Source organism: Hyla sarda, chromosome 3 (assembly GCF_029499605.1).
Source record: "Hyla sarda isolate aHylSar1 chromosome 3, aHylSar1.hap1, whole genome shotgun sequence".
NCBI classification, from domain to species: domain Eukaryota; kingdom Metazoa; phylum Chordata; class Amphibia; order Anura; family Hylidae; genus Hyla; species Hyla sarda.
Window position 1 is genome coordinate 383,943,816 of NC_079191.1, and position 12,630 is coordinate 383,956,445.

The 12,630-nt window shown below is 42.8% G+C and overlaps 1 protein-coding gene across 1 annotated transcript in view; it reads right to left on the reverse strand.

The window, feature by feature from the left end:
- The window catches only part of APLF (aprataxin and PNKP like factor), a 174,623-nt gene that overhangs the window by 77,265 nt on the left and 84,728 nt on the right, over positions 1-12,630 (reverse strand). The window contains exon 6 of the mRNA XM_056567904.1: positions 209-297. Coding sequence (XP_056423879.1) covers positions 209-297 — 89 coding nt within the window. The remainder of the gene's footprint in view (positions 1-208; positions 298-12,630) is intronic.

The window sequence follows — 12,630 nt, forward strand, 5'->3', positions numbered from 1 at the left end:
ATGCGATGGCCTCTGAGAGGCCATCGTATGTCGATTTGATCATATGTCGGGGCCATCGTAGGTCGGGGGGGGGGGGGGGGTCATTGTATTTGCCTGAGAAAAGGGTTGTGGTTACCTCCCTATTGTGTAGTGCTGGACATCAGTTTAAATGACACAAATTATTTGCCTCCCAAAAAATGGTTAATTCATTATGAAGTCAGAGCCTTACCGCTGATGGTCTTTTTGCAGAACTGTCTTCATCCTTTGAGCTCTGTGGTGTTGTTTGAGTCCTCTGTGTTACAATCCTCTTCTTTTTCACTTTAATAAAGAATAAAAAATCAGATATAATTTTTATGAAATGCAAAACCCAATCAGCACAGAGCAGGTATAATTGAATTAGAAAATACTACCCCCAAAGGGAGACATTTTTATAAGAAAAGATACAAAAGGGAATTTATTTGTGCAAATCCTTAAACTACAAATTATATATGTGTGTGTTATAGGTCTCCATGAAATGTATGTACCGTATGTATATATATATATATGTGTGTGATTTAGACATCTTTCTTACATATCAAATTAAAATATAGATTTTAGGAATGTCCTGATACCAATAATCTTCACAGCCTGAGACTAAAACAGCGGACACCAGACAGTTAAATCATACTTTACGATGATGTTGGTCCAGAAGGATGTTTAAAATTCCCAGGCTAAATAGGCAGCCAGATAGTAATGCGGTTACAGGAAGTTTCAGGAAAGTCAATAGGATTTCCAGTACACCTTCTGATCACATTACTCTCAAGGCTGCAGAGATTGCCTGAACATTTAAATATTCTGCCTCCAGACCAACATCATAGGAAGTATCATTTAACTGCACTGCAGGAAGGTGCAGAGAATTGTTAGTGCAGGGGCGGGGGAGGTTTAGGGGACAAGGTGGCTGGAGGTTGGGGGGGATAGATTTATTGCTGGCTGAGAGAAGAGGAGGAGAGAGGAGGAGAGAAGACATCAGTGTGGGGGCAGCGAAAAGGCATGGCAGAACTTGGCAGCTTATCACTGCTGGGACTTCAGGAGACTGGGAAATCTGGGTGGCAGACAGTACACAGTGCATGGCTCACAGTACTCCTCCAGCTTTCCCAGTGCCCTGAAGAGAAGTAGCAAACATGGCTTAGCTGCTGTATTAATATTTAATTTTAAAAAACATCAGCTGCCATCATCATGTAGAAATGCTGCCATCAGTTTTGGTGCTTGATGTGCTCATGAGTGTCCAGCCTGTCAACTGGATGAGCGCTGAGGTTCATACCTCATTAAGAGGGGTGGTGATAGCCCACTCACCAACCCATAGACTGCACAGTGTCCAGTCTGTCAAGGGGGCAGTCACTACTACTTAGTTGTCAACCAAGCATGATAGCGGTGGTAACTGCTGTAAATGGCTATAAATATTGTTTCAATATGATTTAACTTATATATATATATATATATATATATATATACACATACACACACACATACACATACTAGCTGAGTACCCAGCGCTGCCTGGTTATTCCTACATAATCCTTGGAGGGGGAGGAGAAGAAACAAAAGGAGGAAGCTTTTGTCCTCATATCCCTTCCTCAAATCCTGACCCCATATCCCCCCTCCTCATATCCCAACCCCAAATCCCGTCCCCATATCCGGCCGCATATCCAGACTTCATATACCTACCTCACATCCCATCCTCATATCCCGTCCCCATATCTGACCTCATATCCCTTTCTCATATCCAGACTTCATATCCCTTCCCCATATCCCAACCTCACATCCCGACTAGAGATGAGCGAACTTACAGTAAATTCGATTTGTCACGAACTTCTCGGCTCGGCAGTTGATGACTTTTCCTGCATAAATTAGTTCAGCTTTCAGGTGCTCCCGTGGGCTCGAAAAGGTGGATACAGTCCTAGGAGACTCTTTCCTAGGACTGTATCCACCTTTTCCAGCCCACCGGAGCACCGGAAAGCTGAACTAATTTATGCAGGAAAAGTCAGCAACCGCCGAGCCGCGAAGTTCGTGACGAATCAAATTTACTGTAAGTTCGCTCATCTCTAATCCTGACCTCACATCCCGTCCTCATATCTAATCCACATATCTCATCCTCAGGTGGGGCTGAGTTGTGGTAAAGAAATTGTAAGCTGAAAATAAATGGGGTGTGGCTTAAAGGGTGTACGTGTATTTGCAAGATAAGGCATTGGATGTGGAGGGTGTGGCTTGCCAGCTGGACTGACGAATTCACCAGGAGATGCAGAGAGGAGCTTATGGAGTAAGGTACCAGAAGTCCTATATACAGTAGGGCAAAAAAGTATTTAGTCAGACACCATTTGTGCAAGTTATCCCACTTAAAAAGATGAGAGAGACCTGTAATTTTCACCATATGTAAACAACTATGAGAGACAGAATGAAAAAATAAATCCATAAAATCACACTGTCTGATTTTTAAAGAATTTATTTTCAAATGATGGTGGAAAATAAGTATTTGGTCACCTACAAACAAGCAAGATTTCTGTCTCTCACAGACCTGTAACTTCTTTTTTAAGAGTCTTCTCTGTCCTCCACTCGTTACCTGTATTAATGGCCAGGCTTGGAAGACTGAATCTGCAATAGGCAAGCAGCTTGGTGTGAAGAAACCAACTGTGGGAGCAATTATTAGAAAATGGAAGACATACAAGACCACTGATAATCTCCCTCGATCCGGGGCTCCACGCAGGATCTCACCCCGTGGTGTCAAAATGATTACAGGGACGGTGAGCAAAAATCCCAGAACCACAAGGGGGGGGAACCTAGTGAATGACCTGCAGAGAGCTGGGACCAAAGTAATAAAGGCTACCATCAGTAACACACTATGCCGCCAGGGACTCAAATCATGCAGTGCCAGATGTGTCCCCCTGCTAAAGCCAGTACATGTCTGGGCCCGTATGAAGTTTGATAGAGAGCATTTGGATGATCCAGAAGAGTATTGGGAGAATGCCATATGGTCAGATGAAAGCAAAGTAGAACTTTTTGGTAAAAACTCAACTCGTCGTGTTTGGAGGAGGATTGCTGAGTTGCATCCAAAGAACACCATACCTACTGTGAAGCATGGGGGTGGAAACATCATGCTTTGGGGCGTTTTTTCTGCTAAGGGACCAGGACGACTGATCCGTGTAAAGGAAAGAATGAATGGAGCCATGTATAGTGAGATTTTAAGTGAAAACCTCCTTCCATCAGCAAGGGCATTGAAGATGAAACTTGGCTGGGTCTTCCAGCATGACAATGATCCCAAACACACTGCCCGGACAACGAAGGAGTGGCTTCGTAAGAAGCATTTAAATGGTCCTGGAGTGGCCTTGCCAGTCTCCAGATCTCAACCCCATAAAAAACCTTAGGAGGGATTTGAAAGTCCGTGTTGCCCAGCGACAGCCCCAAAACATCACTGCTCTAGAGGTGAATAGAGGAATGGGCCAAAATACCAGCAACAGTGTGTGAAGATGTACAGAAAATGTTTGACCTCTGTCATTGGCAACAAAGGGTATCTAACAAAGTATTGAGATGAACTTTTGTTATTTGACCGAATACTTGTTTTTCCCCTTAATTTGCAAATAAATTCTTTAAAAATCAGACAATGTGATTTTATAGATATTTTTTTTTCATTATGTCTCTCATAGTTGAGGTATACCTATGATGAAAATTACCGGCCTCTCATCTTTTTAAGTGAGAGAACTGGTGGCTGACTAAATACTTGATTGCCCCACTGTACTTGCATGGGACTTGAAACAAAAACCCCATCCTTCACATATGGGGGTAGGTTAGGGGTTAATTTAACTATTATACATTTTTATTTGACATAGTAACATGTGACCAAGTATTATCAAAATATCTCCAGCCGTACGGAAGTTATGCTGGAACATACATTTCCCATAGATTTCCTTTGGACTTTAAACAAAAAAACAGCAAATGAGGGTAGGTTAGGATTAAATTAACTATTCTATATATTTAGTATACATATAAGTAACATGTGACCGAGTATTATCGAAATAATCCAGCTGTTTGGAAGTTATGCTGTAATATTTATTTATCATATACTTGTATGGGACTTTAGCCCCTAAAGGACCCAGCCCATTGTCACCTTAAGGGGACCAGGTCATTTTTTGCACATCTGACCACTGTCACTTTAAACATTAAAAACTCTGGGATGCTTTTACTTATGAATTTGATTTTGCTTTGATTCATTCCGAGATAGTTTTTTCGAGACATATTCTACTTTAACATAGTGGTAAATTTTCGCCGATACATTTTTCTAGCTTTGAAGCTCTCTGCTTGTAAGGAAAATAGACAATCTGACCCCCTTAGACTTTTATCTTTGGGGTCATCTGAAGGCAATTGTCTATGCTGTGAAGATACGAGATGTGCAGCACCTGAAACTACGGATACTGGAAGCCTGTGCTAGCATTTCTCCTGCGGTGTTGCTATCAGTGTGTGAAGAGTGGGAGAAGAGGGTTGCATTGACAATCCAACACAATGGGCAGCACATTGAACACATTTTATAAGTGGTCAGAAACTTGTAAATGACTCATGAAAGAATAAAGTTACGTAAAAAAAAAAGCACATCATTGTTTTTCTTGTGAAATTCCCAATAAGTTTGATGTGTCACATGTCCCTCTTCCTATTGAAAAAACAAAAGTTGGATTCAAAATGGCCAACTTCAAAATGGCCGCCATGGTCACCACCCATCTTGAAAAGTTTCCCCCTCACATATACTAATGTGCCACAAACAGGAAGTTAATATCACCAACCATTCCCATTTTATTAAGGTGTATCCATATAAATGGCCCACCCTGTATATTGATTCACATATACAATATGTCTACTTTATGGTTGCATCATAAAGGTGACATGCTTTTATTATTTGGAAGACATCCGAGGGCTTCAAAGTTCAGCAGCAAGTTTCCAATTTTTCACAAAATTTTCTAAATCAGAATTTTTCAGGGACCAGTTCAGTTTTGAAGTGGATTTGAAGGGCCTCAGAAATACCCAAGTGACCTCATTATAAAAACTGCACTCCTCAAAGAATTCAAAATGACATTCAGAAAGTATGTTATCCCTTTAGGTGTTTCACATGAATAGCACCAAAGTGAAGGAGAAAATTCAAAATCTTCATTTTTTACACTCGCATGTTCTTGTGGACCCAGTTTTAGAATTTTTACAAGGGGTAAAAGGAGAGAAGTCCCCCCCAAAATGTGTAACCCAATTTCTCTTGAGTATGGAAATACCTCATATGTGTATGTCAAGTGTTCGGCGGGTGCAATAGAGGGTTCAGAACGGAAGGTGCGACAATGGGATTTTGGAGAGTGAGTTTTTCTGAAATGGTTTTTGGGGGGAATGTCACATTTAGGAAGCTACTTCTACTGAGGAAAGGGTCAATATTCAGTACTCTGAAACGCGTCTAGAGTTATATTTTTTTACCGCAAGCATCACTGCTATTATCTTGGTACCGCAGTCTAACAAAGGACTCTCTGCCATCCATCCAGCTGCTCATGTTGAGCTATCACTGCTTCTACTAATCCAGCTGCCAGCATTTGGTTACCACAGCTCTCACTAACAGCATTTACCGGGCTGACATCCAGCGCTGCAGAGCTGACGTCACACGCCGAGAACTCCTCCACGAGGTCTGTTTTTCACCATCGGAGTTTGATCATCTACCTCCGTGTCTGGCAGCATTATTTCGGTCTGTGGCCAGCGGACCAGCCGCCGGTGCACACGCCAGCGCATATCAGCCTCTACAGGAAGATCAGGAATACAGCTCCAAAGCTCGGCACGTCTATTGCCATAAGCCGGTAAATATATGCTGCACAAATCTATATAAAAGCGGACTTGGATACATGCTTAATTTGCTTAACTGCATCACCATTTATGCTGGATCACTGGATCTAAGACATTTCTCTGCGGTCCCATAATATTTTACATTTTTTAAAACCATTTATATTTTATTATTGCAATTTTTCTCTCCACACAAGGGCCCTGTGTAAGGAGTTATTGCTAATCATTTTACTATGATTGTTATGATTAAGAGATTGTAGTAGCGGTATTTTATATTGTTATCTATGAATAAAAGCAATTTATTTTCATCATAAATCTGAAGCACAGTTACAAATTTATTTTATCATTTTATTACCATCATGTATCAGTTTTTCTGGTATTAGTCTAGAGGTGAATGGGACCCTTATATATCTATTTTATTTAATTACATTGTACTTTGCGGTGTAAGTACTATCCATTCATACATCGACTAATATTTTGTGAGCTGCACTTCCATTTATATTTTTTCTATACATTTAGGAAGCCCCTATGGTGCCAGAAAAGCAAAAAAAAAAAAAAAAAACTCTATTTTGGAAACTACACCCCTCAAGGAATGTAACAAGGGGTACAGTGAGCCTTAACACCCCACAGGTGTTTAAAAACTTTTCATTAAAGTCGGATGTGTAAATTATTTATTTTTTTTCACTAAATTGCTGGCTTTCCCCCAAATTTTACGTTTTTACAAGGTGTAATAGGAAAAAATGCCTCCCAAAATTTGTAACACCATCTCTTCTGAGTATGGAAATACCCCATGTGCGGACGTCAAGAGCTCTGCGGGCACACTACATTGCTCAGAAGAGAAGGAGTCACATTTGACTTTTGGAAAGCAAATTTTGCTGAAATGGTTTTTGGGGGGCATGTCGCAAAAAAATAAAACACATGACATAATATACTGGAAACTACACCCCTCAAGGAATGTAGCAAGGGGTCCAGTGACCATTAAAGGAGATATCCAGTGGTGGAAAACCTATCCCCAATCATAAGGATAGGGCATAAGTTTCAGATCACAGGGGGTCCGACCGTTGGGACCCCCGTGATCTCCTGTACAGGGCCCCGACAGCCCACGGGAAGGTGGCGGGTTGACCACCACACGAAGCGGCAGCTGACATGCCCCCTCATTACAACTCTATGGCAGAGGTGGAGCGCTGCCTTAGGCAATCTCCGGCTCTGCCATGGCGCAGTATTGAGGTGACGCGTCGGCCGCCGCTTCGTGCTGTGTTCAACAGGCGCTATCTGGCCAGTGAGCCGGGGCCCCAGCAGTTGGACCCCACGCGATCTGAAACTTATCCCCTATGCTTAGGATAGGGGATAAGTTTTTCACCACTGGACTACCCCTTTAACTCCCCACAGGTGTTTGACGAGTTTTCGTTAAAGTTGGATGTGTAAATGAATTATTATTTTTTCACTAAAATGTTGTTTTTTTTTACATTTTTACAAGGGGTAATAGGAGAAAATGCCCCCCAAAATTTTTAACCCCATTTCTTCTGAGTATGCAAATACCCCATTTGTGGATACAAAGTGCTCTGCGGGCAAACTACAATGCTCAGAAGAGAAGGAGCGCCATTGAGCTTTTGGATAGAGAATGTGTCAAGAATTGAAGGCCATGTGCGTTTACAAAGCCCCCATTGTGAACCCATTTTGCAAACTACTCACTGCACCTCTTATTACATTACGTGAAGGGGGGAATTTCTCTCTCCAAAAGCCTTCTCTTCTGAGTTGTTGTTTTGCAACAGCTGAGGGCTGAGTTTTGCAAACACTGCCGTACCAGACGTTTTTCATTTTTATTGGAAAAGGGGGGGGGGGGGGGGAGTTATATATATGTAGTGTTTTACCCTTTATTTTGTGTAGGTGTAGTGTAGTGTTTTTAGGATACATTTACATGAGCGGGGATTGACAGAGAGTTTCCCGCTGGGAGTTTGAGCTGCAGCAGGTAGGGGGCAAACCTCCAGCTGTTGCAAAACTACAACTCCCAAAATGCCCTTTGGCTGTTCCTAACTCATTTTTTTCCAACCTGTGTGCCTCCAGCTGTTGCAAAATGACAACTCCCAGCATGCATGGTCTGTCAGTGCATGCTGGGAGTTATAGTTTTGCAACAGCTGGAGGCACACAGGTTGGAAAAAACTGAGTTAGGAAACAGGCAATGATTCCAAATAAGTGTGCCTCCAGTTGTTGCAAAACTACAACTCCCAGCATGCCTAGACAGCCAAAGGGCATTTTGGGAGTTGTAGTTATGTAACAACTGGAGGAGAACCATTTGGAGACCACTGTGTAGTGGTCTACAAACTATGTTCTTCCAGATGTTGCAAAACTATAGCTCCCAGCATGCCGAGATTGTTAAGGCATGCTGGGAGTTGTAGTTCTGCAACATCTGAAGGGTCAGATGTTACAGAACTACAACTCCCAGCATGCCTGGACTGTCCGGGCATGATGAAAGTAGTAGTTTTGCAACATCTGGAAGGGCAGAGATTGGAGACCACTGCAAAGGTGTCCAAATTGTGGCCCTCCAGAGGTTGCAAAACTACAACACCCAGCATGCCCAGACAGCCAAAAGCTGTCTGGGCATTCTGGGAGTTGTAGTTTTGGAACTCCTGGAAGCAGCAGTAAAGATCACTTTATAGCGATCTTCACTGCTGCCTCTGACAACGCTGTTTGCCATCCACTTGCCTGCACCTCCTTTCTGCCGCCGGTCCCTGCTTGTCCTCTAGGTATCTCCCGCGGGTCCCCCCTGCTTCAACAGCCTCTGCAGCCATCGCTGCCATCTTCCCCCACTCTGCCCGGAATTTTAGGGGCGGGCAGAGTGGGGGAAATTAACTTTCACCCCCTGCACCTGCCCTGTGATTTGCCGGTCAGTCCTAACCAGCCAATCGCAGAGAATAGGAGGAGGTGGCACCCCTGCCACCTCACTCCTATCTTTTAGGATGATCGGGGCTGTCTTTCGGGCGATCGGGTACCAAAGATCAGCACGGAATCGCTGTAAATCACCGATCTGAATTGATCTGAATACGCGGGTTGCATGCTGAATGATTTCAGCAGGCATCCCGGTCTGGTCCGGGGACCAAAATTCAAGTACAGGTACGGCCTGGGTCCTTAAGTACCATGGCGTCCGGGCATACCTGTACGCCCTGGATCTCTAAGTGGTTAAACAAAAACCCTGACTCTCGCAAATGGGGGTGGGTGAGGACTAAATTACCTATCCTATGTTTGTTGTTGACATATATATGTAACGTGTACCAAGTTTCAAGTTAATATCTTTTGCCATTTGGAAGTGATGCTGGATCATACACACATACATACACACGTTGAGATATATATATATATATATATATATATATATATATATATATGGCAATTAGAAAATGTTATTCTAATTCTTGCCCCTTGGGCCCCCTTCAACCCAGTAAGAGATAAAAAATTAGCATTTTTACCATTCAGAAGGCAAAAGTATACCGATCAATAATACTTATGCATAGTGGGTAGACATGGAGAAGAAAGTTACAAAAGGTAAGCAATTTGTATGCAGCATCCCTCTATATAATTCTAATCTAAATCCAAGATAAGATCAATAGAAAAAAATAACCACAAGTAAAAAGATATAAGAAATATTATATTAATGCATTACTCTTACAAAACTCTGAGCTAATGGCTACAATGATGAATGGCATTTAATTTTGTGTGGAACTGCTTTACTATGTTAAAACAAGTGCTATAATTTATTTAAGACACAAAAGAGAAGGAAAGACAACAGAATTCTTTTAATGGAATCACTAATCAATATATGGAAAGATGTAAGACTTGGAAGGCTGGCTCATACCTCCTAAGGGTACGTTCACACCAGCGGACCCACAGCGTATTTTACGCGGCAGATCTGCCGCTGAAGGACCGCTACATGGTGGCTTTACATGTGCCTGCTCAGAGCGACAATACGCCGATATGAGCAGACATACTGCTATGTGCGAGTTGCCGCGCTTGCGCGATATACTCTCAGGCATTGTGGGCGCTCCCCCTGCTCCATGAGCTAGGCCGAGAGCTGCCGTGATGTGCGAGTATACTGCATGAGTGCTGCGACTGTCACATCGCACTGTGTCTGCTCATAGTGGCGTATTGCCGCTCCGAGCAGGCACCTGTAAAGCCACCATGCAGGGGTCCTTCAGCGGCGGATCTGCAGCGTAAATACGCTGTGGGTTAGCTCGTGTGAATGTACCCTAAAACTGGATTCACACACACATACACCGTATGTTATGTTTTTGTAGAGCTTTGATGTTTTTACCAACAGGAATTTGGTATTTGTGCTGATTTTTCTCCTCCCAAAATGCTGCATGCTGTGGGTATACCATTTATTTCCACATGTTTGGGGCATACAGAAAAACATGTTTTAAAGGGAAAATGACAACAAAGTCATCAGCAGTAACCTGAGTATACAGGTAGATAGTGTGGGGTGACCCTGATTTTAATACTGGGTAAAAATTTGTGCAGCTGTTCAGGAGATATTCATCTTCTTGTTGCTAATATGGTAATGGAGGAGGCTGCTGCTGTTGCTGAAAATCTTTATCCTGCCAGCTCTGGCCTATAACCCTGCCCCCATTTTAGCCAATAACTCCGTCCCTCCATAAATATTCATCCCTTCTTCAAGAGCATGTCAGTGAAGGGGCAAATTTATCGGAAGAAGGGGCGGGGCTATCGGCCTGAGTAAGGGGATTAAAGCAGTGAACATACAGCAGCAGCAGCCGCCTCACAGTGAACATTGGAAGAAATTATCATATTATTAGAAAGACGAATATCTCCTGAACAGGATGCCATGTTATATGATGTGGGGTCACCCAACAGGACAATATGTGACATCATATGATAAGTCATTAGTGTCCCCTAATCTCTGTGAGTCACAGTCATTAATATCCCCTCATCTCCCTCCTGTGTGTCACAGTTATTACTGTCCCCTCATCTCCCCCGTGTGGCAGATATTACTGTCCCCTCACCTCTCCCCTGTGTATCAGTTATCACTGTCCCTCATCTCCCATGTGTCAGTTATTACTGTCCCCTGATCTACCCCTGGGTATCAGTTATTACTGTTCCTCATTCCCCCCTTGTGTGTCATTTATTATTGTCCCCTGAACTACCCCTGTGTATCAGTTATTACTGTTCCTAATCTCCCCCTTGTGTGTCAGTTATTACTGTCCCCCGATCTACCCCTGTGTATCAGTTATTACTGTTCCTTATCTCCCCCTTGTGTGTCATTTATTACTGTCCCCTGATCTACCCTTGTGTATCAGTTATTACTGTTCCTCATCTCCCCCTTGTGTGTCAGTTATTACTGTCCCCTGATCTACCCCTGTGTATCAGTTATTACTGTTCCTCATCTCCCCCTTGTGTGTCAGTTATTACTGTCCCCTCATCTCCCCTCTGTGTGTCAGCAATGAACGTAAATGACCAGGTGCCAAGCTCCTCATATATGTAAAGTTTCAAGTGAAATCCTGTACCTGAACTTAATAAAAGAAAAAGAAGAATGAATGAAATACTGTCTGAACAGGTCTATGTATTCCTTTATTACACAGGAATGATTTTCTATTGCCCTATGCTCTGCGTTGTATGAACAAGTGCAGGTTATCCGGAGCATGGCGGAGCTCTGAGGGCAGAGGTGGTTGCACCTAGTGGACTAATTAACTGTTGATACACCAGTGTTCACATTATTAGTGAAGAATGCTTTATCTGCCATTTGTTCTCATAATTACACAGTTTTCGGTTTGTTGTCAATTTCTACAATGTAACATCATTACTTTATTAAGTATCATTGAAGCGGAGCACATGTAATCCAATAATGTGTAAATTGTTACATACCATCTGAAGATCATGTAAACTCCTTGGATCCAAGAATGAAATGAAGAGAAGCTGTACATTTATTACTTGTGAGCACCATGTGGATAACAGATCATTACACAATCATTATTTTAGTTCCAATACTGACATTTCCCTAGGTATGCTGCTGGTCAGCTGATCCCCACCACCCCCTCCCTTCTCCTTTCAGAACAGTAACCAATTATTTTTAGTCACTGCAAAACCGCACCACTCTTAAAGGGGTATCCCAGGAAAAAACTTTTATATATATCAACTGGCTCCAGAAAGTTAAACAGATTTGAAAATTACTTCTATTAAAAAAACTTAAATCCTTCCGATAATTTTCAGCTGCTGAAGTTGAGTTGTTGTTTTCTGTCTGACAACAGAGCTCTCTGCTGACATCTCTGCTTGTCTCGGGAACTGCACAGAGTAGAAGAGGTTTGCTATGGGGATTTGCTTCTACTCTGGACAGTTCCCGAGACATGTGTCATCAGAGAGCACTTAGACAGAAAAGAACAACTCAACTTCAGCCGCTCATAAGTAGGGCTGGGCGGTATGACCAAATATGTGTGCCGCAGTATTTTTGTAACTTACGGCGGTTCCACGGTATATAACGGTATCCCCCCCCACAAAATGTATTAATTATTAGTCCAGCAAAACGTTCCATTCACTAGGAAGCTGGTACGGACTGACGAAGAAGGTGAGTTAAAGTTTATTCTGTTTACCTTTTGCAGCTCGGGCATAGGGATACAGTATAGAGCAGTGGTCTTCAACCTGCGGACCTCCAGATGTTGCAAAACTTCAACTCCCAGCATGCCCGGACAGCCAATGGCTGTCCGGACATGCTGGGAGTTATAGTTTTGCAACATCTGGAGGTTGAAGACCACTGGTATAGAGAGTCAGCGCCGGCAGCCGCAACAAATAGGAGGACGAGGAGGGCAGTGCAGTGCTGGG